The 25,556-nt window shown below is 46.2% G+C and overlaps 1 protein-coding gene across 2 annotated transcripts in view; it reads right to left on the bottom strand.

Moving 5' to 3' along the window:
- Positions 1 to 25,556, bottom strand: part of PIGN (phosphatidylinositol glycan anchor biosynthesis class N) — a 509,674-nt gene that overhangs the window by 418,145 nt on the left and 65,973 nt on the right. For both annotated transcript variants that reach the window (XM_073550192.1, XM_073550191.1), the window contains exon 9: positions 18,698 to 18,738. In XM_073550192.1, the coding sequence (XP_073406293.1) occupies positions 18,698 to 18,738 (41 nt within the window). The remainder of the gene's footprint in view (positions 1 to 18,697; positions 18,739 to 25,556) is intronic.

Genomic DNA, 25,556 nt, shown 5'->3' with positions numbered 1-25,556 from the left:
CCCTGTTATAACAAATAGCAGGGAAAAAAACTGAGATCCGCAAATACGGTGTACCTCAAAAACAAGCAAACGTTGTTTTTGCGGTACCATTGAAATGCATTTGCTTCCTCCCCTGCCCAGGAGCTGTGGCATGCGCCATACACGGTCAGACACAGACAATTTTTAAAATGAACTTTTGTTCGTGGGAAAACCCCTTTAATATGACCAGCTTCCTCTGCCTGTAGACACGTTTCGCATCTGCCACCGAGATAAGTCGAATGATTCACTGCGCCTGTGCGGAATTTGCACAGGCGCAGTGCGACGGTGTTCCGCTGGTGGTACCGCGCAAGAGGCTGCGTGAGTTTGTGACTGTGAGTGTGTGACTGAGTGTGAGAGTGAGTGTGTGTGTGTATATGAGTGTGAGAGTGAGTGACTGAGTGTGAGAATGAGTGTGAGAGTGTGTGTGTGTCTATGAATGTGAGAGTGTGTGTGTGTGACTGAGTGTGAGAGTGTGAGTGTGTGAATGAGTGTGAGAATAAGTGTGAGTGAGTGTGTGTTGCGTACGGCGTATAGAGTGTGTGTGTGTGTGTGTGTGGTGTGACGGTGTTCCGCTGGTGGTACCGCGCAATAGATTGGTACCAGCAGCAGCAGTTTCCAGATTGAGACACCCATCAATTGGGTGTCCCAATATGGCGGTCGGTGAACTTCCTCCGCTTGGAATTCCGGGATACGGTGACATCTGGACAGAACAGGAAATTAAAACATTACAAGGCAATTACCGTATATACTTGTGTATAAGCTGAGATTTTCAGCCCATTTTTTTGTGCTGAAAGTCCCCCTCTCGGCTTATACACGAGTCATATACCTGGGGGCCAGGGGGGAGGGGGGGTGGGGGTGTCACAGATCATACTCACCAGTCCTGGCACTCTCTGCAGCCCCCTCGCTTCTCCACTGTCTCCCTTCCTGCCTTCAGCAGTCACGTGGTACCGCTCATTAAACTCATGAATATGCGCATATTCATGAGTGGTAATGAGTGGTATCACGTGACCGCTGTAGGCTGGAAGGGAGACAGTGGAGAAGCGAGGCTGCAGAGGCGTTCCAGGACAGGTGAGTATAGCGATATTCACCTGTCCTCGTTCCCATTCTGCTCACCGCTGTCTACGGCTTCCTGTGTCCGTGATGTTTAGCCAGCAGTGGATGCGCAGACAGTGGTGAGCAGCGATGGACCCCAGACAGGTGAATATCGCAGGTGCCGAGTCCTGAGCAGGAGAGGCGAGTATGGCTTTTTTTTTTTTGCAGCATATGGGGGCATAATATATGGGGCAGCATATGGGGCATATTCTATGGAGCAGCAAAAGGGGGCATATTCCATGGAGCAGCATATGGGGGCATATTCCATGGAGCAGCATATGGGGGCATATTCCATGGAGCAGCATATGGGGGCATGTTCTATGGAGCAGCATATGGGGGCATATTCTATGGAGCAGCATATGGGGGCATATTCTATGGAGCAGCATATGGGGTATATTCCATGGAGCAGCATATGGGGGCATATTCCATGGAGCAGCATATGGGGGCATATTCTATGGGGCCACATATGGGGGCATAATACAGTATATGGAGCAGCATATGGGGGCATAATATATGGAGCAGCATATGGGGGCAAATTCTATGGAGCAGCATATGGGGGCATATTCTATGGAGCAGCATATGGGGGCATATTCTATGGAGCAGCATATGGGGGCATATTCTATGGAGCAGCATATGGGGGCATATTCTATGGAGCAGCATATGGGGGCATATTCCATGGAGCAGCATATGGGGGCATATTCCATGGAGCAGCATATGGGGGCATATTCTATAGGGCAGCATATGGGGGCATATTCTATGGGGCAGCATATGGGGGCATATTCTATGGAGCAGCATATGGGGCATATTCCATGGAGCAGCATATGGGGGCATATTCTAGAAGGCAGCATATGGGGGCATATTCTATTGAGCAGCATATGGGGGCATGTTCTATGGAGCAGCATATGGGGGCATATTCTATGGAGCAGCATATGGGGGCATATTCTATGGGCAGCATATGGGGGCATAGTCTATGGGGCAGCATATGGGGAATAGGCTATGGGACAGCATATGGGGGCATAGTCTATGGGGCAGCATATGGGGGCATATTCCATTGAGCAGCATATGAGGGCATATTCCATAGAGCAGCATATGGGGCATATTCCATGGAGCAGCATATGGGGGCATATTCCATGGAGCAGCATATGGGGGCATATTCCATGGAGCAGCATATGGGGGAATATTCTATGGGGCCACATATGGGGGCATAATATATGGAGCAGCATATGGGGGCATATTCTATGGAGCAGCATATGGGGGAAAATTCTATGGAGCAGCATATGGGGGCATATTCTATGGAGCAGCATATGGGGGCATATTCCATGGAGCAGCATATGGGGGCATATTCCATGGAGCAGCATATGGGGGCATATTCTATGGGGCAGCATATGGGGGCATATTCTATGGGGCAGCATATGGGGGCATATTCTATGGAGCAGCATATGGGGCATATTCCATGGAGCAGCATATGGGGGCATATTCTAGAAGGCAGCATATGGGGGCATAATATATGGAGCAGCATATGGGGGCATATTCTACGGAGCAGCATATGGGGGAATAATCTATGGGGCAGCATATGGGGGAAGAATATGGAGGCATATTCTATTGAGCAGCATATGGGGGCATGTTCTATGGAGCAGCATATGGGGGCATATTCTATGGAGCAGCATATGGGGGCATATTCCATGGAGCAGCATAAGAGGGCATAATCTATGGAGCAGCATATGGGGGCATATTCTATGGGGCAGCATATGGGGGAATAATCTATGGGGCAGCATATGGGGGCAGCATATGGGGGCATATTCTATGGAGCACCATATGGGGGCATATAGGGGCATATTCTATGGGAGCAGCATATGGGGGCATATTCCATGGAGCAGCATATGGGGGCATATTCTATGAAGCAGCATATGGGGGCATATTCTATGGGCAGCATATGGGGCATAGGCTATGGGACAGCATATGGGGGCATAGTCTATGGGGAAGCATATGGGGGCATAATCTATGGAGCAGCATATGGGGGCATAATCTATGGAGCAGCATATGGGGGCATATTCTTTACGGCAGCATATGGGGGCATATTCTATGGAGCCGCATATGGGGGCATATTCTATGGAGGAGCATATGGGGGCATATTCCAGCATATTGGGGCATAATATATGGAGCAGCATATGGGGGCATATTCTATGGAGCAGCATATGGTGGCATATTCTATGGAGCAGCATATGGGGGCATAATCTATGGAGCAGCATATGGGGGCATATTCTATGGGGCAGCATATAGGGGCATATTCTATGGAGCAGCATATGGGGGCATATTCCATGGAGCAGCATATGGGGGCATATTCTATGGGGCAGCATATGGGGGCATAGACTATGGGGCAGCATATGGGGGCATAGTCTAAGGGGCAGCATATGGGGGCATAGTCTAAGGGGCAGCATATGGGGGCATAGTCTATGGAGCAGCATATGGGGGCATATTCTATGGGCAGCATATGGGGCATAGGCTATGGGACAGCATATGGGGGCATAGTCTATGGGGCAGCATATGGGGGCATAATCTATGGAGCAGCATATGGGGGCATAATCTATGGAGCAGCATATGGGGGCATATTCTTTAAGGCAGCATATGGGGGCATATTCTATGGAGCCGCATATGGGGGCATATTCTATGGAGGAGCATATGGGGGCATATTCCAGCATATTGGGGCATAATATATGGAGCAGCATATGGGGGCATATTGTATGGAGCAGCATATGGTGGCATATTCTATGGAGCAGCATATGGGGGCATAATCTTTGGAGCAGCATATGGGGGCATATTCTATGGGGCAGCATATAGGGGCATATTCTATGGAGCAGCATATGGGGGCATATTCCATGGAGCAGCATATGGGGGCATATTCTATGGGGCAGCATATGGGGGCATAGACTATGGGGCAGCATATGGGGGCATAGACTATGGGGCAGCATATGGGGGCATAGTCTAAGGGGCAGCATATGGGGGCATAGTCTAAGGGGCAGCATATGGGGGCATAGTCTATGGAGCAGCATATGGGGGCATATTCTATGGAGCAGCATATGGGGGCATATTCTATGGATTCAATATGGATATTCAAGAACATTTAACCTACTGATGTCTTAATTAATTTTACTTTTATTGGTATCTATTGTTATTTTTGAAATTTAAAAGTAGCTGCTGCATTTTCCACCCTCGGCTTATACACGAGTCAATAAGTTTTCCCAGTTTTTTGTGGCAAAATTAGGGGGGGGGGGTCAGCTTATACATGAGTATATACGGTATATTAATACATATAGTTATATATACATATAGCAACCACACACTTATTAGCTTGTACACCGTTATAAGCATTATAACATTATTGTATGGTGAAACTCAAGAGTCTGACAGCTTTGTACAAAAAGCTGAAGACACTTATTTCATTCTGACATATAGTCACCAAAGCATTAAGAGAAAATTAAGTATCAAAAGAGCCCATGGTGATACATTGAGAGAAAACACAAAAATCAATCACACAAATGAAAGTTGTGCAAAGGAAAAGCAAAGCCGATAGACTAGGACAAATAGGGCTTACATGCGGGTTTGATGTCTGTATCACAATACAAAAGGCACAGCCATGCCAGCCCTACTTTCTAATCATTAAGCCGTGCTCACCAGCTACTCCTCGCCTGTTAAAGAATGGACTGATCGCCACTGACATCTCGGAAGATGACAGCTTCTAATAAGGTGTGCAGCTTTGCTATTTAATGAGAAGAAGCCAAAGATAGGCACAGAAAATGTCAGAAAGAATATTACTACATTTTCTGTGCGGTATAATACAAAGAATCGAAAAATTAATCTTTGTTCTGTTAAAAATAAAAAAATAAATAAATCACCCAATTTTGTCTTTAAACTCAAAGCCCCATTTTTCAAATCTGACATGTGTAAGCTTACTTTTTTTAGTGGCTTTACTCATCCAACTGATTCTGAGGCTATTTTTTCAGAACATAATAAGGCAAATTCACTAATGCTATCTAAGTCCTCGTTCACACATTCTCTATTTGTTTGATCAGGATTTTACTTCAATGTTTGTAAGCCAAAACCAGGAGTGGGTGATTAATGCATAAGTGGTTAACGTGTATCTATTAGACTTTTCCTCTGATTGTTCCACTCCTGATTTTGGATTACAAATACTGATGGAAAATACTGACCAAATACTGACCGTGTGAATGTGGCCTTACATTTAACCAGCAAGAACACAGGCGAGGCAGTCAGTAATTATTTGGTCTATGCATTCTGGCTTTCTTAGTGAAAAAAATTGAAAGATTAATATAAAAATCAATTTTTACATAAATTGCTGATTGAGTTGTGACAGGCATAACTGCTAAAAAGAAAAAAAGCTGCTGCTGCCCCGGGCTGGTGGATAAATCCTCTAGGAGATAATAGATCCAGTTGGATGAACACGTAGGTGGGTTACGCCTGCTAGAGTGAATGAATTCTTCAGAATGATGAGGAAAACACTTTTTAGCCACAACGCGCTTCAACACCGTATTAGTGTCATTTTCAACTGAAAAAAAACAACGCATTGTGAACAAAAAGCCTTTTCCTCATCATTTCTGAAGAATTGATTCACTCCAGCAGCACAACCCACCCACCTATTAATCTAACTGGATCCAGTTTTATTAAGTAGTGGCATACGTAAGTTGTGCAGAGTGCATCAGGTTGGCATATGTGAGTAGCGTAGAGCGCATCAGGTTGGCATACGCGAGTTGTGTAGCGTGCACCAGATTCGCATACGTGAGTTGGGAAAGTCAGAAATTAATTTAGTAGTCCATGGATGTGTGGTACAGTTTGAAGCATTCTTTTAAACACAGGCCAGGTTTGTAGGCAGGTGTCGCATTGATAAGTGGTGTTGTGGTGTATCTTCCTTCTGTAACGTACTTGGTACCTCTTTTGCGACTTTCCTTCCTTTGTGTTTTGAGGGACTTCACTGGGGGAATGTTGGCCTAGTATGATACAAGCACCTTCAGTTCTGGAAGTACTTGGGCCCGCTCCATCATGACCTCCAAAGGTTAGGGCTTTGATTACTACCTCTTGGAACTGAAGGTACATACAGGTCTGGACTTTACGTTGTGATAGCATGTAAGCATTGTGCATTGCCATCTATAAGATGTGACAGGCAAATTTCTTGTAGCACACCTTGCCCTTTCTCATGGCACTGTACGGGTTGAGGACTTGATCAGAGAGATCAATTCCCCTCATGTACTTGTTGTACCCCAGTACACAGTCTGGTTATGTAACCTTGCAGAACAGTAGGGGTGCTGCCATCACCATGTATAGTGGTCAAAAAAAAGACCTCTCTGCTCTCATCCTTTCTGAGCAGCTGCCCAATTAGCTTTTTAGGGAGGCCTCTCTGATTTTTGTGTACAGTACCACAGGCTGCAGCAGCTTGCACAGAGAGGGACTTGAAAAGTGGGATGCTTGCATAAAAGTTATCTACATAGAGGTGATAACCTTGATCCAGCAATGGGTGTACCAAATCCCACATAATTTTCCCACTCACTCGAAGGACTGTCGCTGGGCGACATTGAGTTTCAGCTCCATCAAAAGATTTTCAATTGGCTAGGCCACTCCAGGACCTTGAAATGCTTCTTAGGGAGCCACTGCTTAGTTGCCTTGGCTGTGTGTTTTGGGTCATTGGAATGCTCTCAAGTGAGAAAAACAAGTTAATCTTGTAGTTATGATACATTTTAATGGCTATCAAAAATAAATCAAAGGATGTTAGAGCATTTTTTTAACTGGCTAACATGGTAACAAACCCTTTTTTTCCGCTCATTGTCATTTTGGAAGACCCAGCCATGACCCACCTTCAACGCTCATACTGAGGGAAGGAGGTTGTTGGCCAAAATCCCGCTATACATAACCCCATCCATCCTCCCTTCAATATTGTGCAGTTGTCCTGTCCATTTTGCAGAAAAGCAGCCCTAAAGTATGATGTTTCCTCCTCCATGCTTCACGGTTGGGACGGTGTCCTTGGGGTTCCTCCTTAAAACACGGCGAGTGGAGTTGATACCAAAAAGTTCTATTTTGGTCTCATCTGACATTCTCCCATGCCTCGTCTGGATCATCCAGATGGTCATTTGCGAACTTCAAACAGGCTTGGACATGTGCTGGTGTGAGCAGGGGAACCTTGCGTGCCTTGCAGGATTTTAATCCATGAGGGCGTGGTGTTTTACTAACGGGAATGTTTGAAACTGTGATCCCAGCTCTCTTCAGGTCATTGACCAGGTCCTCCCGTGTAGTTCTGGGAGATTCCTGACCTTCTCAGAATCATCCTTACCCCACGAGACGAGAGCTTGCATGGAGCCCTAGACTGAGGAACATTGACAGGCATCTTGTGTTTCTTCCATTTTCTAATAATTGTGCCAACAGTTTTGCCTTCTCAGCATGTGGCAGGGCTCTGAAGGAAGATCTTTCAGTGCAGAGTTTGCTGGAATAGGTTTTAGTAGCCATGTCACATTTGCAGAGCCCTTGGTGTACAAACTCAGTGAAAGCCTAAAAAGTGATCTTATTTTGAAAAATACACCCCACAAGTACATATATTTGTTTAGTGTGTATTTGACCCCAAAAGTATACAGTGTAATGAACCGTAAAGTTGAAAATGTAAACAAAAATCTTTTTTTTTTTTTTACTTCTAGCTCAATTTTTTATACTTAAAAAAACAGGCAATAGGAGAAAACACTCCCCACAATTTGCTAAACAATATATACCTGATCTGTGGCCAACAATTGCTGTTATGTCACAGGGCGGCGTCAGCACCGGACACAGGGCGGCAGCAACACAGGGCAGCGGCAGCATCGGACAGAGGGCAGCGGCAGCATCGGACAGAGGGCAGCGGCAGCACCGTACAAAGGACAGCGGCAGCACCAGACAGAGGCGCGCCACACATCGGAACACCCCCCCTCATCCCAGCCTGTGGCCTGCAGCAACGCTCCACTTTTGCTTTCTCCAGCAGCAACTCTGGGACCCCACTTCACCACAGCCACCACCCCCGGTGAGCATGGATGATAAGAAGCATCACTCTATTTTATTAAAAAAAAGTTTTTTACCTATTTACCTACGGAGCGTCTTATAATCCGAAAAATATAGTATTTATCAGAAGATAGTAACATCTTACACCTGCAGGTTTTCAGTACCACACAAAAGCAGAGTTTTATCGAAACTTCCCCCAAATTTTGGTCAATACATCCCAGCAAGCACTAAAGCCAATAAGAATTTAGAGCCATTTTCACCAAGTTTTAGTAAAGTCTAAGGCCTCTTTCACACATCAGGTTTTTGCCGTCAGGCGCGATCCGGCGCTTTTGACAAAAACCGGATCCGGCGAAATGCAATGCCGGATCCGGTTTCCCCCCCCCCATTGACTTGCATTAGAGCCGGATCGAGCCGGATGGCCATGCGTTTCATCAGGTTTTCGCCGGAACTGGCAATGTGTCGCGATCCGGCGTCTGGAAAAAACGGCTACTGTAACGTTTTTTGTCTCTGGCGAAAAAGCCGGACACGCCGGATCCGGCGTGTCCGGCTTTTTCACACAATGAAAGCCTATGAGCGCCGTAATGCGCCGGATCCGGTTTTTTTGGTCTGAGCATGCTCAGTAGCTCTGCCCACAAGACACATATATAAAAGCATAACAGTGGGACCCTCAGCCACACCCAACATGCCACCCAAGACAGGAACCAGGCGCAGGAGAAGGCAGGAGACCACTGCAGCAGCACCATCAGCACCACCACCACCCCAAATGGAGCAGCATGCTGAACAACGGGAGGGGAGTCCAGCAGCAGATGAGAGATAGTAATTATCAAATCCACATTCCTCCAAACTAGGGCCATGGAATATCAAGATATTCATTGGCCCTTTGTTTCTCTTTATTCAACAGCCGCCCAAGAGATGCAGCAGCAGCAACAACAGTGGCAGAACTGGCAGCACTGGCAGCAGCAGTAACACCACCCACAGGCATGGAGTCTGGCCAGCAGGAAGACAGCACATCTTCTTCTGGGAGCCCTCCCTCGCATCGTCAGCGTTTGACGGTAAGTTTTTATTTCCAAAATCCATCATCTCTGTAATATATGTCTATTCATTGCCTTTTATTTCAAAACAGGAATCACAAGATGAAGAGGAGCACCCAGAAGAAGAAGGAACGGGTGGACAGACACCTGGAGTGGGCTCACAATTGGTAAGTTTTTTGCATCAAACGCAGAAACACAACATCACACTACACTAAACACATAGAAAACAATGTTCTGCAGACCACACACAGCAAACAAATGCCTACATCCAAAGACATAACATTTTTTGTTTTCTTCTCTAGTCTTCCCGATCTGGTGCTCGTCCAAGAGGTCCTCGCAGTGCCTCCCAGGGTCGTCGGCGACAGCAACGCGGCGGTCACCAGCGTGTAAGTATAATATTTTTGCTTTGTTTTTTTGCACTTTTTATTTCATTTCTTTTGTTGAGGCTAATTATGTTATTTTTGTCTTTTTCTTTAACAGCCTTCACAGCGTGCTCCAGACTCACAGACGGTGAGGATGGAGGGATTGATGTGGACCACCTCATCGATCTCGTCAGAGAAAGGGAGCCGCTATGGAATATGGCTGACCGCCGCAATGCTGACCTGATCGTTACCCGACGACTCTGGGAGGAAATCTGTTCGCTCCTTGTGGACCGCTGGTAGGACCTCGATGCTCGGGCCCAGATTAAAGAGCGTAAGTATATACAGTACCGGTTGCTTGATGTAAACCAGTGTTTCCCGAACTCCAGTCCTCGTGTTCCCCACTGATCATGTGTTCAGGATTTCTATTTACTATGGAAATCCTGAAAACATGACCCCTGGGGACCATGAGGACTGGAGTTTGGGAAACACTGATGTTGTATACTAACCACTCCTTTCTCGTTTCATGGGACAGAATTGTGAAGCGGTGGCGGTCTGTGAGGGATCGTTTCAAGAAGGAGTTCAATAAAGAGATGCGGGCCCCGAGTGGATCTGGAGGACGCAGGAGCAAGTACAAGTACGCACAAGCCCTGTCGTTCCTCCGGGAAACAATGGTCACCAGAAGGTAAATATTACACACCAAATGTGAAAAAAAAAATGTTAAGATGTAACTTTTTTTTTTCAGCCAGGGCCATACCATGTCACTATTTTAATTGTTTTTTTTTTCTCTTTATTCCACAGCACGGTGAGCAGCACTCGGGAGCCTGCACGATTGGACCCTTCTGAGGCGATCCCTGAGGAGACCGGCACCGAGGGACACTTCGACCGCCCCGGTACATCTGCACCTTCCCAGCCTTCCCACACATTCGACCCATCTGTCCCATCCACCAGCACAGGAGCATCGTGGCCGCCTACATTACATGAAGCTGCTGGTGAGGAGATCGCTTTCCCTTTACCCCACCCTTCTGCCCCTGCCACCTCTAGTACACCTGCGGGTACTGGGCGGCAGCGGCAGAGGGGTCAGGAAAAGACTTATGCGCCAGAGTTCTTGCATCTGAATGCATCTTTCCAGAACTGTCTAAAAGTCTTGTCAGAGCAAATCTCCGCAGGCTTTCAGCAGATCAACTCCAGCATTCTGGAGGTGAAGACACTTCTGCAAACCATGCATTCAGAAGCAAGATGTTCGCCAAACCACACCTTTTTCAGGTCTGTTGTGGAGCGCATGGAAACGCTCTCTCCTACCCAGCAGATGCATGTAATGCATTCATGCCACGGTGCTCTCCAGCACGTTACCTCCCAACCTCCTCCTCCCACCCCAGTAGTTCCTCCACCTGCACCCCCTCCAGCCACTTTCCATCCTCCCCCTCCTATTACATACCATCCACCTCCCCAGCACCAGCAACCTCCCCAGTACCAGCAACCTCCCCAGTACCAGACATCTCCCCACTTCCAGCAACCTGCCCCGTACCAAACTCCTTCCCCGTACCAAACTCCTTCCCCATACAACTTGCCATCAACATCATCTGCTCCTACAGTCCCTGCCCAACCCTCCACTCCACCGCCCACCACCTCTTCTGCCTCCCACATGTCCACCCATTCTGTAGCTTTTTCCACACCATCACCTCTAACTGTTCCTTCCCCACCACGATCCCAATCCTCTCTCCACACTCCCATTGTCGAAGTGTCCCGCAGCCCCTCCAGCAGTATTTCCACCCCACACTACACAGATTTATGATGTGTTTTTTAATAAAAATGCCTATTGGTTTTAAAACCTTTATTAAAAAAAGTTTTTTGCACATTAAAAACATTTTACAAAAAAAAATTATTTTAAATAAAAGTTAAATTATCGTTTCACAATGGTTGTCTGTCATTTCTTTCTGCGGCGAACTATGTTTAAAAAAAAGGTTAAATACAGGGTATTTCAAAGGTAAAAAGGTATTCAAAACCAGGAATATAACTGTGGGTACATTTTACCTTTTTGCCACAGTTGTGTTCCTGGTTGTGTTTGAAGCAAAGTATTTCACCTAAAAAGTTGTGTTTATTGTTGGTGATTTCCTAACAATGTACACAACTTTTGTTACAAGGTGAAATACTTTGCATAAAACACAACCAGGTACACACCTGTGGCCTAAAGGTAAAAATAGTAAGACCATGACAAGATAGCCAACTTTGGTTGGCAAAGGTATATACTGTTGGTACAGAAGGTACACAAGTTTGGTTAAGGGCACAAATCTTTCACACTCTGTCATCCTGCCAGTGTACTCTGCCTTGAGGTGACAAAGTATAGTGCAAAATTGTCCCTCATTACTGAAACCGTCACAGAACTTCTAGTGGTAATGTCATGGTAATCTTGCAAGGTGGTTTCTTCAGAGGTGTCCTCAATGGAAATGGGTTCCTTGCAGATAACAAAATTGTGGAGTACCACGCAAGCTTTGATCACCTCGTCCACAGTTTCTGTCTTGAGGTTGATCGCAGTCAATAGGACCCGCCATTTGGCTGTCAGAATACCAAAGTTACATTCAACCATTCTTCTTGCTCTTGTGAGGCGGTAATTAAAAATGCGTTTTGTTCTTGTCAATCCTCTGCTAGAGTACGGTTTCAAAATGTGTTCTGACAGCTGGAAGGCTTCATCCCTTACACAGACAAATGGCATAGGTGGACCAGATGTTTGCGGCAGCGGTCTAGGGGATGGGAACTGGAAGGTGTTTCCATACAGTTTACGCCCCATGGCAGACAGTTTGAAAACTTGAGAGTCATTGGAGCGGCCATAGGCCCCAATATCAACAGCAATAAATTTGTATTCTGCGTCAGCGATGGCCATGAGGACAATTGAAAAATATTTCTTGTAATTGAAATATTCCGATCCCGATCCGGCTGGCTTTACAATGCGGATATGTTTCCCGTCCACAGCGCCCAAGCAGTTGGGAAACTGACATATCTGTTGAAACTTTTCTGAAATTTCAATCCACCTCTCTGTTGTGGGCTCTGGAAAAAACTCTTCAGCTAAGGAGTCCCACAGTGCACGGCATGTGTACTTCACTATTCCAGATATGGTGGAAATCCCGAGTCTGTACTGGAAATGCAGTGACGAAAGGGATTCTCCAGTTGCAAGAAATCTGTGGGGAATTAAAAAACAATCAATTAGTTTAAAATCACAGCATTTCATACCAAAACTCAGCTATAACACTTGGAGATACAAACTACCACCAACAAGATTGCAGTGAAAGTGTGCTCTGATGCGAGCACATCCAATAAATGAATGTTTACCTTAAAGTCACCATCAGACGCTCTGTGGGTGAAACAGAGAAGCGGCAATAGGTGTCCGCTTTTCTTATGAGGTGTGCAATGCGCTCCACCAAGTAATCAAAATTCTCCATTTTCATCCGAAAATATCCAAAAAATTTATCCGGGTTTCGTCTAAGGTCCATGTAGAGTGTAGAATAGACCCCACGCGTCATTCTCTTGGCTGTGATGGGGTGGATCCACAAACGTCGTCTATGATGCCTGATGCGCTGCTGTCTCGCTCTCTCCTTCTCCAGAACAATCACCCTCAAACGATTCGCCTCCGCTGTAAAATCCGCCAAATTCTTCAAAATATTTCCAATCACAACATCCATCTTCGCCAGTAACTTGCTCTTCTCTCCAACCTGCACTTTCTCCTCTACAACCTGTCAAAGAAGGGCTGTAGGAACACGCTATATATAGTTTTTCAGTAGCCAATCCCGTTCGGAAGGCCACAAGGGGCGATTTTAAAAACCGGAACCGGCGTAATCCGTCGAAAAACGGAACAAAAACCGGATTAACCGGATGAGACGGATCCGGTTTTGTCTGTCAAGAACAAGACGGATCCGGCAGAAAAACGGATCCGTCACATCCGGTTTTACGAAATATTTGCCGGATCCGGCGCTCCGGCACGACGCCGGATCGCGCCTGACGCCGAAAACCTGATGTGTCAAAGTAGCCTAAATGTTACATCTGCCTGGCCATACAACAATATTAGAGCAGAGGTGTGTATCAGTATAACTAGGCAGATTTCCCAGTGGATAGCCAGACTGGTTGTCACCAGCTTCTTGCAAAAAAGAAACAAAGAAATACCATTATTTTTTTCACTCAGTCACGAAGAAATATTACTATGGATAGTGTGCAGTGAAATAATGGTATAGCTCAGTTGTTTTTTTCAAAGAGATTTCACTCAATAACTTTGCCTTACACATTTACTGAAGGCAAAAGGAACCATGAGAAACATGGGAAAATTAAAGGAAATAGAAAAGAAATTCCAGATCATTGTGTATAGGGAAGCCGGACTAATTGAGTAAAGATGTTTCATCCATTAGGGACAAAGTCTAATGCGTTAAGTATCTGTGAAAAACATACATCACACCTCTCTATGGAATAAGTAAAATACATTTGTGAGACAGGACTGTCACCGGTCACACGGAATGGGATCTCGAGACCCCTGTTACACCTAAACTGCATGGCCACAGTGATGAAGGGTTTGAACAGAGCACTGGGTCAGAACACACACTGGCGGGCCATTAAGGCTATGTTCCCATGTGCGGAATTCCAGCGGATTTTATGCGTTTTGGCCGCGAAAATGCATAAAATAAGCAACCCATTGAGTTCAATGGCATTCCGCACATGCTGTGCTAATGCTGCGCATTTTCCTGTGGCGGAATCGCATCGCGGAAAAATACGCAGCATGCTTATTGTTTTTGCGGAATCGCTGCGATTCCGAACACACTGGAATGCATTGGTCCGCTTACTTTCCGCATGTGGCTATGCCCAACATGCGCAAAGTAAGCGGAAAATGTGCGGATGGTACCAAGGGTCTGGAGGTACCTCCAGGCCCTGGGTACCATATCCCTGTAAAAAATAGAAATAAAATAAAAAATCGTGATATTCTCACCTTCCGGCGGCCCCCCGCAGAGTTCCCAGGCCTCAGCGATGCTCCCAGCACGTCCCGTTTCCAGCGATGCCTTGCGACAATGAACTATGATGACGTAGCGGTCTCGCATGATGCTACGTCATCTGGGGTCATTGTCGCAAGGCATTGCTGTGAACGGGAATTGCGGGGAGCATCGCGAGTATCGGGAAGGCTGCGGCGGCCGCCGGAAGGTGAGAATATCACAATTGTTAATTTTTTTTTTATTATTTTTAACATTATATCTTTTTACTATTGATGCAGTATAGGCAGCCTCAATAGTAAAAATAGTAAAAAGTTGGTCACACTTGTCAAACACTATGTTTGACGAGTGTGACCAACCTGTCAATCGGTTCTCCAAGCGATGCTACAGATCGCTTGCAAAATGCTAGTTTTTCATAGGAATTACGCATGCGGATTTCTCGCGGATTTCCCGCCGCAGGGAGTTGCGGAATTGCCGTGGGAATTACGCAAGTGGGAACATAGCCTAAAAGTGATGACATATGGCATAGTTTATGTGGAAGACAGGAGTTAGTATCTAGATGTGCAATACTGAAAAAGCTTATAGAATCACGTACATGTTCTAAATGTGGTTTTCACGGGATAGGACATGTAGTTAATGGGGATGTTCGTGTTTTTTTGCAGGTCTTCAAAAAAAAAAACCTTGGAAAATCTTGGAAACATGTCCGTTTTTGATTTGAGTAATGAATCCAAATCACCCATGTACAGTTAGGTCCAGAAATATTTCGACAGTGACCAACTCTTCGTGACTTCCGCTCTGCCTGCCACTATTTTTGATTTAAAATGAAACTGAGATGCAATTGAAGTTTAAATTATGCCCTTCACCACCTTGAGATTTTCCGTTTTTGCGTTTTCACTTTTCGCTCCCCTTCTTCCCAGAACCATAACTTTTTTATTTTTCCATCAATATGGCCATGTGAGGCCTTGTTTTTTTTGTGGGACGAGTTGTACTTTTGAATGACACCATTGATTTTACCATACAGTGTACAGAAAAGGGGAAAAGAAATTCCAAGTGCGGTGAAATTGCAAAAAAAAAAGTGCAGTTCCACAATTGTTTTTTGTTATGTTTTCTTTTTTTTTTAACATGTTCACTAAATGCTAATACTGACCAGCCAGTATGATTCTCCAGGTCATTACGAGTTCACAGACACCAAACATGTCTAGGTGCTTTTTTATTTAAGTTTGAGAAAAAACAAAAGAAAAGGGCACCATATGCTTAAACATGTAGCGTTTTCATTTTTTTGAGATCTGGGGCTGGGTGAGGGCTTATTTTTTGCACGCTTACCTGATTTTTTTTATCAGGGTTGATTGAATAGTTTAGGATAAGAGCTTATCCGAATAGCTATAGTGCTTACCGAATAGCTGCTTTGGGAACCTGGATACCTGGATCGCTCCCGATAATCATCTGTTCGGTGCCGCAGCTGCATGTGTCACGGTTGTGTGACAGTCACAACACATGTATGGAGAGCCCAACTAACAGGCTATCCATGCAGGTGTTGTGACTGTCACACAGATGCAACACATGCAGGTTATCGAGGCAGCTATACGATTAGCGCTATAGCTATTCAGATAAGCTCTTATCCAAAACTATTCGATAATCCCTAGTTTTTATTGATACCATTTTGGGGTAGATACAATGTTTTGATCGCCTGTTATTGCAATGTTACGGTGACCAAAAAAAACTAATTCTGGCATTTTGATTTTTTTTTTCTCGTTACACCATTTACTGACTGGATTAATTCTCTTTATATTTTTTTTTTTTTTTTAAATTCGTTTAATTCTCTTTATATTTTGATAGATCGGGCAACACCAAATGTCTGAAATTGTAATTTCTTTTTTTTATCGTAAATGGGGCAAAAGGCAGGTTATTTGAATTTTTATATTTTTTTAGCTTTTTTTTTTATATTTTCAGATATAAATTTTTTTCTACTTTCTACCTGCTTCAATAGTCTTTTTAGTAGACTTGAAGCCGCAATCGTCTGATCGCTTGTGCTACACATGAAGTAAAAATGATCATCAAATCAGCAATGACCAGCACAGGAGTATTCTGCAGACCTCCAGCTGTCATGGAAACCCATCGGCACCCTGTGATCATGTGACAGGGGAGCTGATGGGCTGGGTTTGTGATGCCCCTCTAGTGATATCATGTTAAATGACACTGTCATGTTAACAGCAGATAAAATTATCAGTCATGTGCCAAAAAAGATATGGGCTCATCGCCGGAGCCCACATCAAGTGGGAATACAAACCAAGAAGTATAGACTGCTATCTGTATGTTGGCTTTAGAATTTATGTGTTGGTCAAGAAAACAGACTTTTGCTTGAGTAAGCCTGTAATATTGACATTTCATATAACATATTGTGCTCTTATCCCTGATGACTAGTGATGTTTATTGATATGCTAATTATGCATTGTGTAGGCTAGATAGTTTGGTGACTTCTAAAAAAGAGGGGGAAAAACTATGCAAATAATTAAAATAATCAAGTAATGCTACTTGATCTCATCTCCATTCTTACCCTTTATATCAAAACAATGAAGGACACTTGCTAAGTAGAAAAATAGGTTGCATGCCGCTCTATAGAAAGACAGAAAGAGCCAGTTTCTGCAAAGACATCCAAACATCCAGGGGACCCTACAGGACTGCTCACAATACATCATGGCTCCATCACGAGGGATATGGATCTATCATTCTACAGGAAACAGCTTAGGGGACCTCAGCCCCAATTGGAAGAATACAGATCTACTCCATTGGCTGTCGCTGGAACCTATATATATGTTTAGAAAAAGTCAGGATTGAGACCCGTCAGTCGTCTGGCTCCATGGAGATGTTCGGAGAAGCCAGCTTGAGACTCTTGAGTCACCTGGCCTTGTACCTCAATGGATTGTCAGTTTAAGCTTTCCGTTACCCTCTCTCTGTGTGCGTGCTACAGTTGGGGTAGTTGACCCTGGGCGCTCTTAAGTAAAAGTTGCCATTATCCCGGCGAGTCAGTGGAAGGGTGAGATTCTGTCACGTGCACCATCTTGGGGTATTTTGCAGGGGCTGTTCTATGTGTTATCTGCCTGGTTCTAAAAAACACTGCCACACTGTTTTACCCTCACCCTGTGTTGTCTGAGTAGGGTTATGCCCACATTAAAAGGGAGAGCGTACTTTTTTTTTTTTTTACAAAGTATAATCTGGTCTTTCTTTCTATTTTTAAAGTTTATTAATGGTTTGCACCTTGTCCAAACCTTCTGTATTTCCTCTCATGAAATCTTCTTTTTATGGGAGACTTAGATACTGAAACAAATGCTTTCGAGAGTGTTCTTTACTTGGGTGGATGTTGTGAAGGGTTTTTTCTTCACCATGGAAAGGATTCGGCAATTATCCACCACTGCTCTCTTCCATGGACCTCCAGGCCTTTTTAAGTTCCCAAGTTCACTAATGCACTCCTTTTTGGCAGAATGTACAAAACTGTTGATTTGGCCACTCCTGATATTTCTGCTATCTCTTTGATAGATTTCTTTTTTTACAGCATAATGATGGTCTTTCGCTCCTTTGACCGCACGTTGTGTGCTCACAGGAACAGTTTCCAAAAGAAAATGCCACATCTGGAATCAGCTCAAGAACTTTTACCTGCTTAAAAGAAGATGGACTAACATGGGAAAAGCCTATTAAGCCCATTACAGAGGTTTTTGAGATAATTACAAATTAAGTTTATTCTCTTGAAAAAGAAGCAGATACATATTAAAGAGCTGTAATTCCTGAACCCTTACTCCAATTGGGATGTGAGTGCCCTTAAAATAAAGCTGAGCATCTGCACTTGAAGCCCATAATGATTATTATTTAATATCTTAAATGTGTTTTGGTAAACAGCTAAAATGTCATACTTTTGTCACTGTCCAAATATTTCTGGATCAAATTAGATGTCTAATGGTCCAAAAATATCACAGGAAAATAAAACACAAATTACATCAGTGTAGAATCCTTGTGCTCTGAAATTAACACTGTAATGAGATGGAGAAGCAAAGCAATGATTTTTGGGGGCATGTAACAAAAAGGAGTGATGATGAAAACTGACCAAACACTGATTAAAATCTGATCCAGCACAATAAAATCACCCTGCTATTTTACATATGAAAATCAAAGACGGCTAAATGAGCCCTAATAAGGTAAAACCGCACTGTACCTGGTTGACATCAAGTCTTTTCAAGCTTGCTAAATTCCATTCTGAAAATAAAAAACACACAGGTTATCATTAAAACTATCATCAAGACTTAAGGTTAATATATTATATATTGCTTTGATTATTATTCACATGCTTCACCACCCAGCCTGTTTTCACCTTCCTGACCAGGCCAATTTTTTTTTATATTCTGACCAGTGTAACTTTTATGAGGTAATAACTTACAAACGCTTAAACATATTCCAGTGATACTAAGACTGTTTTTTGTGACATGTTGTACTACATGTTAGTGGTAAATTTTGGTCGATATAATTTGCATTTATGAAAATATCAAAAAATTGACAATTTTTTTTTTAACTTTAGCAATTTTCCACCCTTGAATTTTTATGCCCTTAAATGAGTTAGATATGCCACACAAAATAGCTAATGAATAACATTTCCCACACGTCTACTTTACATCAGCATCATTTTTTAAACATTTTTTTTATTTTTTTTTTTTTTTTGGGGGGGGGGGGAGGGAATGGGAAGGGTTAAAAGTTTATCAGCAAATTATCATTTTGCCAACAAAATTTACAAAACCAATTTTTGGGGGAACCACATCGCGCTTGAAGTTACTTTGAAGGGCCTATAAGACAGAGAATATTCAAATGTGACACCATTTTAATAACTACACCCCTGTGCTGTTCCGAGCTGTGAAAGGCATCAGTCTTTTGAACACACATACTTTGTTGCTCACACTTTGCTGTTAACACTCTGCATTTCTGGAGAACTTATTGTACTGTCAATCATACGCTGTATGTCCAGATTTCCGATTAAACAAGTCTGGACTGTACAAACCCTGGTGTGCATCATCTCTCTGGATGCTGAACAACATGGTCCTGGTCTGCCCTGCATTGAGGAAACAGAAGGTAGGAATCTCTCCCAGCCCCTTATTCATCAGCCACATCTTCATTCGCCTCATGTGGGGACAGAACAACCCCTCAAAGTGCTCAAAAGCAGATTCAAGAAGTTTATTAAACCTTTAAGAATCATAGAAACATAGAGTTGGAAGAGATGTCCTGGGCCACCTGGTCCAACCCCCTGCTCAAAGCAGGATTCGCTAAAGCAGGATTCGCTAAATCATCCCAGACAGATGTCTGTCCAGCCTCTGTTTGAAGACTTCTATTGAAGGAGAACTCACCACCTCTCGTGGCAGCCTGTTCCATTCATGGATCACTCTGTCAAAAAGTTTTTTCTAATATCTAATCAGTGTCTCCTCCCATTCAGTTTCATCCCATTGCTTCTAGTCTTTCCTTGTGCAAATGAGAATAAAGATGATCCTTCTACAATGTGACAGCCCTTGAGATATTTGTAGACAGTTATTAAGTCTCCTCTCAGTCTTCTCTTTTGCAAACTAAACATTCCCAAATCCTGCAACCTTTCCTCATAAGACAGGGTTTGCAGACCGGTCACCATTCTGGTCGCTCTTTTCTGAACTTGCTCCAGTTTGTTGATGTCTTCTTTAAAATGTGGCGCCCAAAACTGGACACAGTATTCCAGATGAGGTCTGACCAAAGAGGAGCTTCCCAGAAATTAAAACAATGTGTAAAAAAAATGAAAATTTTACTTTCTCCCACAAAAACATGGATTTTCGTGATAACTCACCGTAAAATCCTTTTCTCCGAGACGCTCATTGGGGGACACATACTGTGGGTGTATGCTTCTGCCTCTAGGAGGCTGACACTAAGTGAAAAAAAAGAGGTTAGCTCCTCCTCCGTCGTATACACCCTCGCCCCTATTGCAGGCGGAACTCAGTTTGGTGCAAAAGCATTAGAAGGACAACAAAATCAACCTTAATACAGGTACATGTCCAGAAAAGGACCACCCTTATATCACATAAATAAATGCGTATTAACTAAACAGAAACAGAGCCAACTGGCTAATAGGGTGGGTGCTGTGTCCCCCAATGAGCGTCTTGGAGAAAAGGATTTTACGGTGAGTTATCACAAAAATCCATGTTTCTCCTTCGCCTCATTGGGGGACACAGATACTGTGGGACATCATAAAGCAGTCCCTGGGTGGGAGATTGACTCACCGATCCAAGCTACATGCACCTCTTGTTTAAAAGGTACGCCACCACTGCTTGGAGAATCCTTCTACCCAGGCTCGCATCCGCCGAGGCCTGAGCATGGATATTATAATGTTTGGCAAATGTGTGCAGGCTGGACCAGGTTGCTGCCTTGCAAACCTGTTCTGTCGAAGCCTAGTGCCGAAGCGCCCAAAAGGCGTCCACTGCCCGGGTACAGTGCGCTCCGATCCCTGCTGGAATCGGCGTGCCTCTAATGCGGTAGGACTCCTGAATCGTCCAACGAATCCATCTGGCTATGGTCGATTTTGAGGCAGTGAGTCCCTTCCTGCGCCCTTCGGGGAGCACGAACAGCGTGTCCATCTGACGAAAGGGTGCCGTCCGCGACACGTACCTCCGGAGGGCTCTAACCAGGTCTAACGTGTGAAGAGCCTTTTCCACATGGCGCACCGGTGCTGGACAAAATGAAGGCAAAACAACATCTTCATTAATGTGAAAAAAGGACACGACTTTCGGCAGAAAAGGAGGGGCTGGTCTGAGGACCACCTTATACTTATGGAAAGTGAGAAACGGAGCTTGGCAGGATAGGGCCGCCAGCTCTGAAGCCCGCCTGATGGAAGTGATAGCCACTAGGAACACCACTTTCCAGGAAAGGTACCTCAAAGAGATATCTTGAAGCGGTTCAAATGGAGCTTCCTGCAGAACACTTAGGACCATGTTAAGGTCCCAGGCGTCCATAGGCGCCTTATAGGGAGGTTCCAAGTGGGAGACTCCATGAATGAAAAGTCTTCACCTGCAAATTGGTAGCAATTCTGCGCTGGAACAGGACGGATAAGGCCAATATTTGTCTCCTGAGGGAATCTGGGGCAAAGCCTGAGTCTAATGCTCTACCGACTGAGCTATCCGGGATCTCTAAGCCCGACTGGAGCAAAGCCAAGATGTTGGGGATCGAGAATCCCAGCGGGGAAACACCGCGGTGTCGACACCAAGCAAAGAACACCTTCCAGGTGTGGTGGTAAATTCGTGCTGAAGAAGCCTTCGGGGCGCTAATCATTGTAGCAACCACTTTGCTCCCGAACCCTGCCTGGGTTAGAATCCAAGATTCAACAGCCATACCATCAAACACAGGGTCCCTGAGTTCGGGTGGCAAATCGGCCCTTGAGACAGTAGATCTGGGCGCTCTGGCAGGCGCCAAGGAATGTCGGCGAGCAGCTGCATTAGATCTGCGCCCCACGCTCGACGGGGCCAGCCTGCGGCCAGCAGCAACGCCGGCACTTCTTCCATCTTGATCTTTTTGATGACTCTCGGAAGTAGCGGCAGTGGGGGAAATAGATATGGGAGGCGAAACTGGTTCCATGGCAGAACCCACGCGTCTACCGCGAATGCCTGCGGGTCCCTGGCCTGAGCGACATATGTGGGCACCTTGGGATTCACTCTGGAAGCCATCAGGTCCACATCCGGACCTTCCTACAGTTGACAAATCTGCTGAAAAACTTCGGGATGTAGAGACCACTCTCCGGATGCAAGACCCTGCCGGCTGAGAAAGTCTGCCGCCCAATTTTTCATGTCCCGGAATGTGGACAGCCGAAATCACCGAGTGGTTTGCTTCGCCCACTGAAGAACGAGCTTCACCTCACGCATGGTTGCTCTGCTGCGGGTGCCCCCTTGATGATTTAAGTAAGCCACCGCCGTGGCGTTGTCCGATTGAATCCAGACGGGGCGGCCTGCTAGAAAGTGAAGAAACTTCTGCAGAGCCAGCCGAATTGCTCGTATCTCCAATAAGTTGATCGGGAGGCATGCCTCCTGTGGCGACCACCGTTCCTGGGCTGTGTGGTGGCAAAACACCGCTCCCCCACCGAGGAGACTGGCGTCGGTTGTCATTACCAGCCAATGATCTGGGGGGAAAGGTTTCCCCTGGGCCAGAGAGGAACTGGTTATCCACCATCCGAGCGACTGCCTGACTTGAGAGGACGGTCGGCACCGCCGATCGAGCGTGAAAGGATTCTTGTCCCAGGCTGACAAGAGGGCGTGCTGCAGGGGGTGAAGGTGGAACTGGGCGACAGGTATCGCTTCCATTGCTGCCACCATTTTCCCTAGAATCCTCATCCCGGATCGGATGGTAGGAGGGACTGGTTGGCGAAGTGTCCGGACTCCCTGCCGGAGAGCTAGCGCCTTTTCCTGAGAGAGAGTTACAAACCCTCGGCAAGTGTCAAAGATCATTTCTAGGAAGGAGATCCTCTGAGCTGGCACAAGGGATGACTTCTTTGCATTGCCAACCATCCTAAGCGGGCAAGAGTACCTAGCATGATGTTGACCTTTTCCTTGCATGCCCGTATTGACAGGCCCTTGACCAAGAGGTCGTCCAGATAAGGCAAGACGACTACGCCTCGAGAATGCAGTGTGGCCATGACAACTGCCATAACGTTTGTGAACACTCTGGGAGCCGTGGCTAGCCCGAAGGGTAGAGCTACGAACTGAAAATGTTGATCGCCGATGGTGAAGCGTAGAAACCTCTGATGAGGAGGTAAAATGGGAATATGCAGATATGCGTCCTGGATGTCTATTGAGGCCAAGTATTCTCACTGCTCCATGGCCGATATGACTGAACGGAGAGACTCCATCTGGAAATGTCTGATCCTGATGAATTTGTTCAGAAGCTTCAGGTCCAAAACAGGCCTGGCAGACCCGTCCTTTTCGGGAACCGCAAAAAGGTTGGAATAGAACCCCTGAGCTCTTTCGTGTTCTGGCACTGAAACAATGACTCCGTTGTGCTGGAGCGATTTGATGGCTCCCAATTGAGCCCTTCGCCTGGGTATCCACCCTGGGAAGCCGGGAAGAAAAAACCGTCTTGGAGGATATCTGATAAATTCTATTCTGTAACCCGAGGCCACCAATTCCATTCCCCATGCGTCGTGAGCGACATTGACCCAGACGTAGGGAAACCAGAGTAGGCGGCCGCCCACCTTGCCGGTGTCGTCTGGTAAAGGCCTTGAGTCATTTGGCCGACGATCTTTGGGATCAAGATCCCCTCGATCTGGGCTGCTGAGTATGCATTCTCCCCAATGGGTTGGCTCTATATGAGACCTGCCGCTCCCTACCCTGGTTGGGGCGGCCTGAGGCGGTGGAATTTGCCGCTGTAGTCCTCCCGGGGTTGCGAAAGGCCCGAAAACGTGCCTGAAAATGGGTGACGAAAAAGCGTTTTGACCTTTTGTTGAAGGAGAAACCCGCTCCTTCCTCCTGTGGAGTCGGAGATAAGTTGATCCAACTTCTCCCCGAATAGGTGGCCGCACTGATAAGGCAGGGAAGTCAAGGACTTCTTAGAAGTAGAATCGGCTCGCCATGTCCTTAACCATAGGGCTCTTCTGACAGAAACTGCATTAGCGGTAGCAAGTGTCGAGCAATTGTCCGCATCCAAAACGCAATGATTACAGTGTCTCCGGCCATCGCCATCTGACCGGCGACCTCCGAAATTTCTGCAGGTAGATCTTGCTCCTGCGCGACTTTGTTTAATGTTTCTGACCATGATATCATAGCCTTGGCTACCCAAGTTGCTGCGAATGAGGGAGCGAGCGCTTTCCCTGACGCCTCATATACTGAGCGAGCTAAGCTCTCTATAAGGCAATCCATGGGATCCTTAATTGAGGAAACACTAGGGACAGATAGCAGGGTCTTGGTGGCTAGGCGCAAAACCGGAGGATCCCCAACGGGAATTCCATCCACTTTTTACGGAGGTCCGGAGCAAACGGATACCTTGTTTCGAGTGCCTTTTGAGCCGAGAAACGCCTGTCTGGACGTTCTCTGTGCCGCTGCACTATGTCCTCAAACTCCGGGTGGGAGGAGAAAATTCTGTGCGGGCGCTTCACTTGCTTAAATGCCACTTCATGCCCCGTACCGCTGCGTGACGCTGGAATATCCAGGTCAAGGGGCTCGTCTGAGTCACATTCTGAGGTCTGCTCGCTTTCAACCACTGGTGACGGGGAGCGAAAAGCATAACTTATGGATGCCAAGGCACCGGATGGACTGGGCGACACCTTGTGGATTCGTTTCCCTCGGGACTGCCTGGAGTGAGAGCGGCCCCTGCAGGCCAGGGGCTCTTGTGAGGTGGAGGTCCCCTCTATGGCCGGCGAGCCACTGTCCCTGCCCCCATCTGATGCCCGAAGGGACTCAATTGCATGAACTGTGACAGTGATAGGACCCACTGTGGGGGGCTTGGCACACTGGTCGCGTTCGCAGGGGAGTTCTGTTAAGAGTCGGGTTGCAGGCACTGTACAGCGGGAATACCGAGCCTTGTCCTCTGTGGTCTGCCCACACCAGTATTGTGGGTTCGGTCGCAGGGGAGGTCTCCTGGGCGCGTTTGCAGTCGCCGGCTTTGCATAATCGCTTGCTCTGCGCCCGCAGAAACGCAGCCCGACAAGAGAAGCATGCTGCTTCTTCGGACATGCTGTATCTGTCCGCTGATGGGGATAGGGAGAAGGAGGTAGCACCTCATTTTCCCTGTGGTCTCCCAGGCAGCACTTACCCTAGCCCTGTGCCCCCCCGTTCCTGGACACCTCAGCACAAAAATCGCGCGCCACCAGCCGTGGGGCGGACCGCCAGCATATAAACCGGTCCAGGGGTGGTATTTCCGGGTCTGCGGCCTAGCCGCGCTCCGAAGCCGGGGACTAAATTTATCCCCCGCCGCCCAGGCCTGGGGGGCGGGCCGCCGGAAGTGACACGCGGCCTGGAGGCGGAACCTCCGGTCGCGGCCTAGCTTCGGCTAAAGCCGCGGCCTCAATTTATCACCTGCCCGTGACGGGG

Source organism: Dendrobates tinctorius, unplaced genomic scaffold (assembly GCF_039654945.1).
Source record: "Dendrobates tinctorius isolate UK_male_01 unplaced genomic scaffold, ASM3965494v1 ptg000163l, whole genome shotgun sequence".
Classification (NCBI taxonomy): Eukaryota; Metazoa; Chordata; class Amphibia; order Anura; family Dendrobatidae; genus Dendrobates; species Dendrobates tinctorius.
This window is presented reverse-complemented; position numbering and strand designations above follow the sequence as displayed.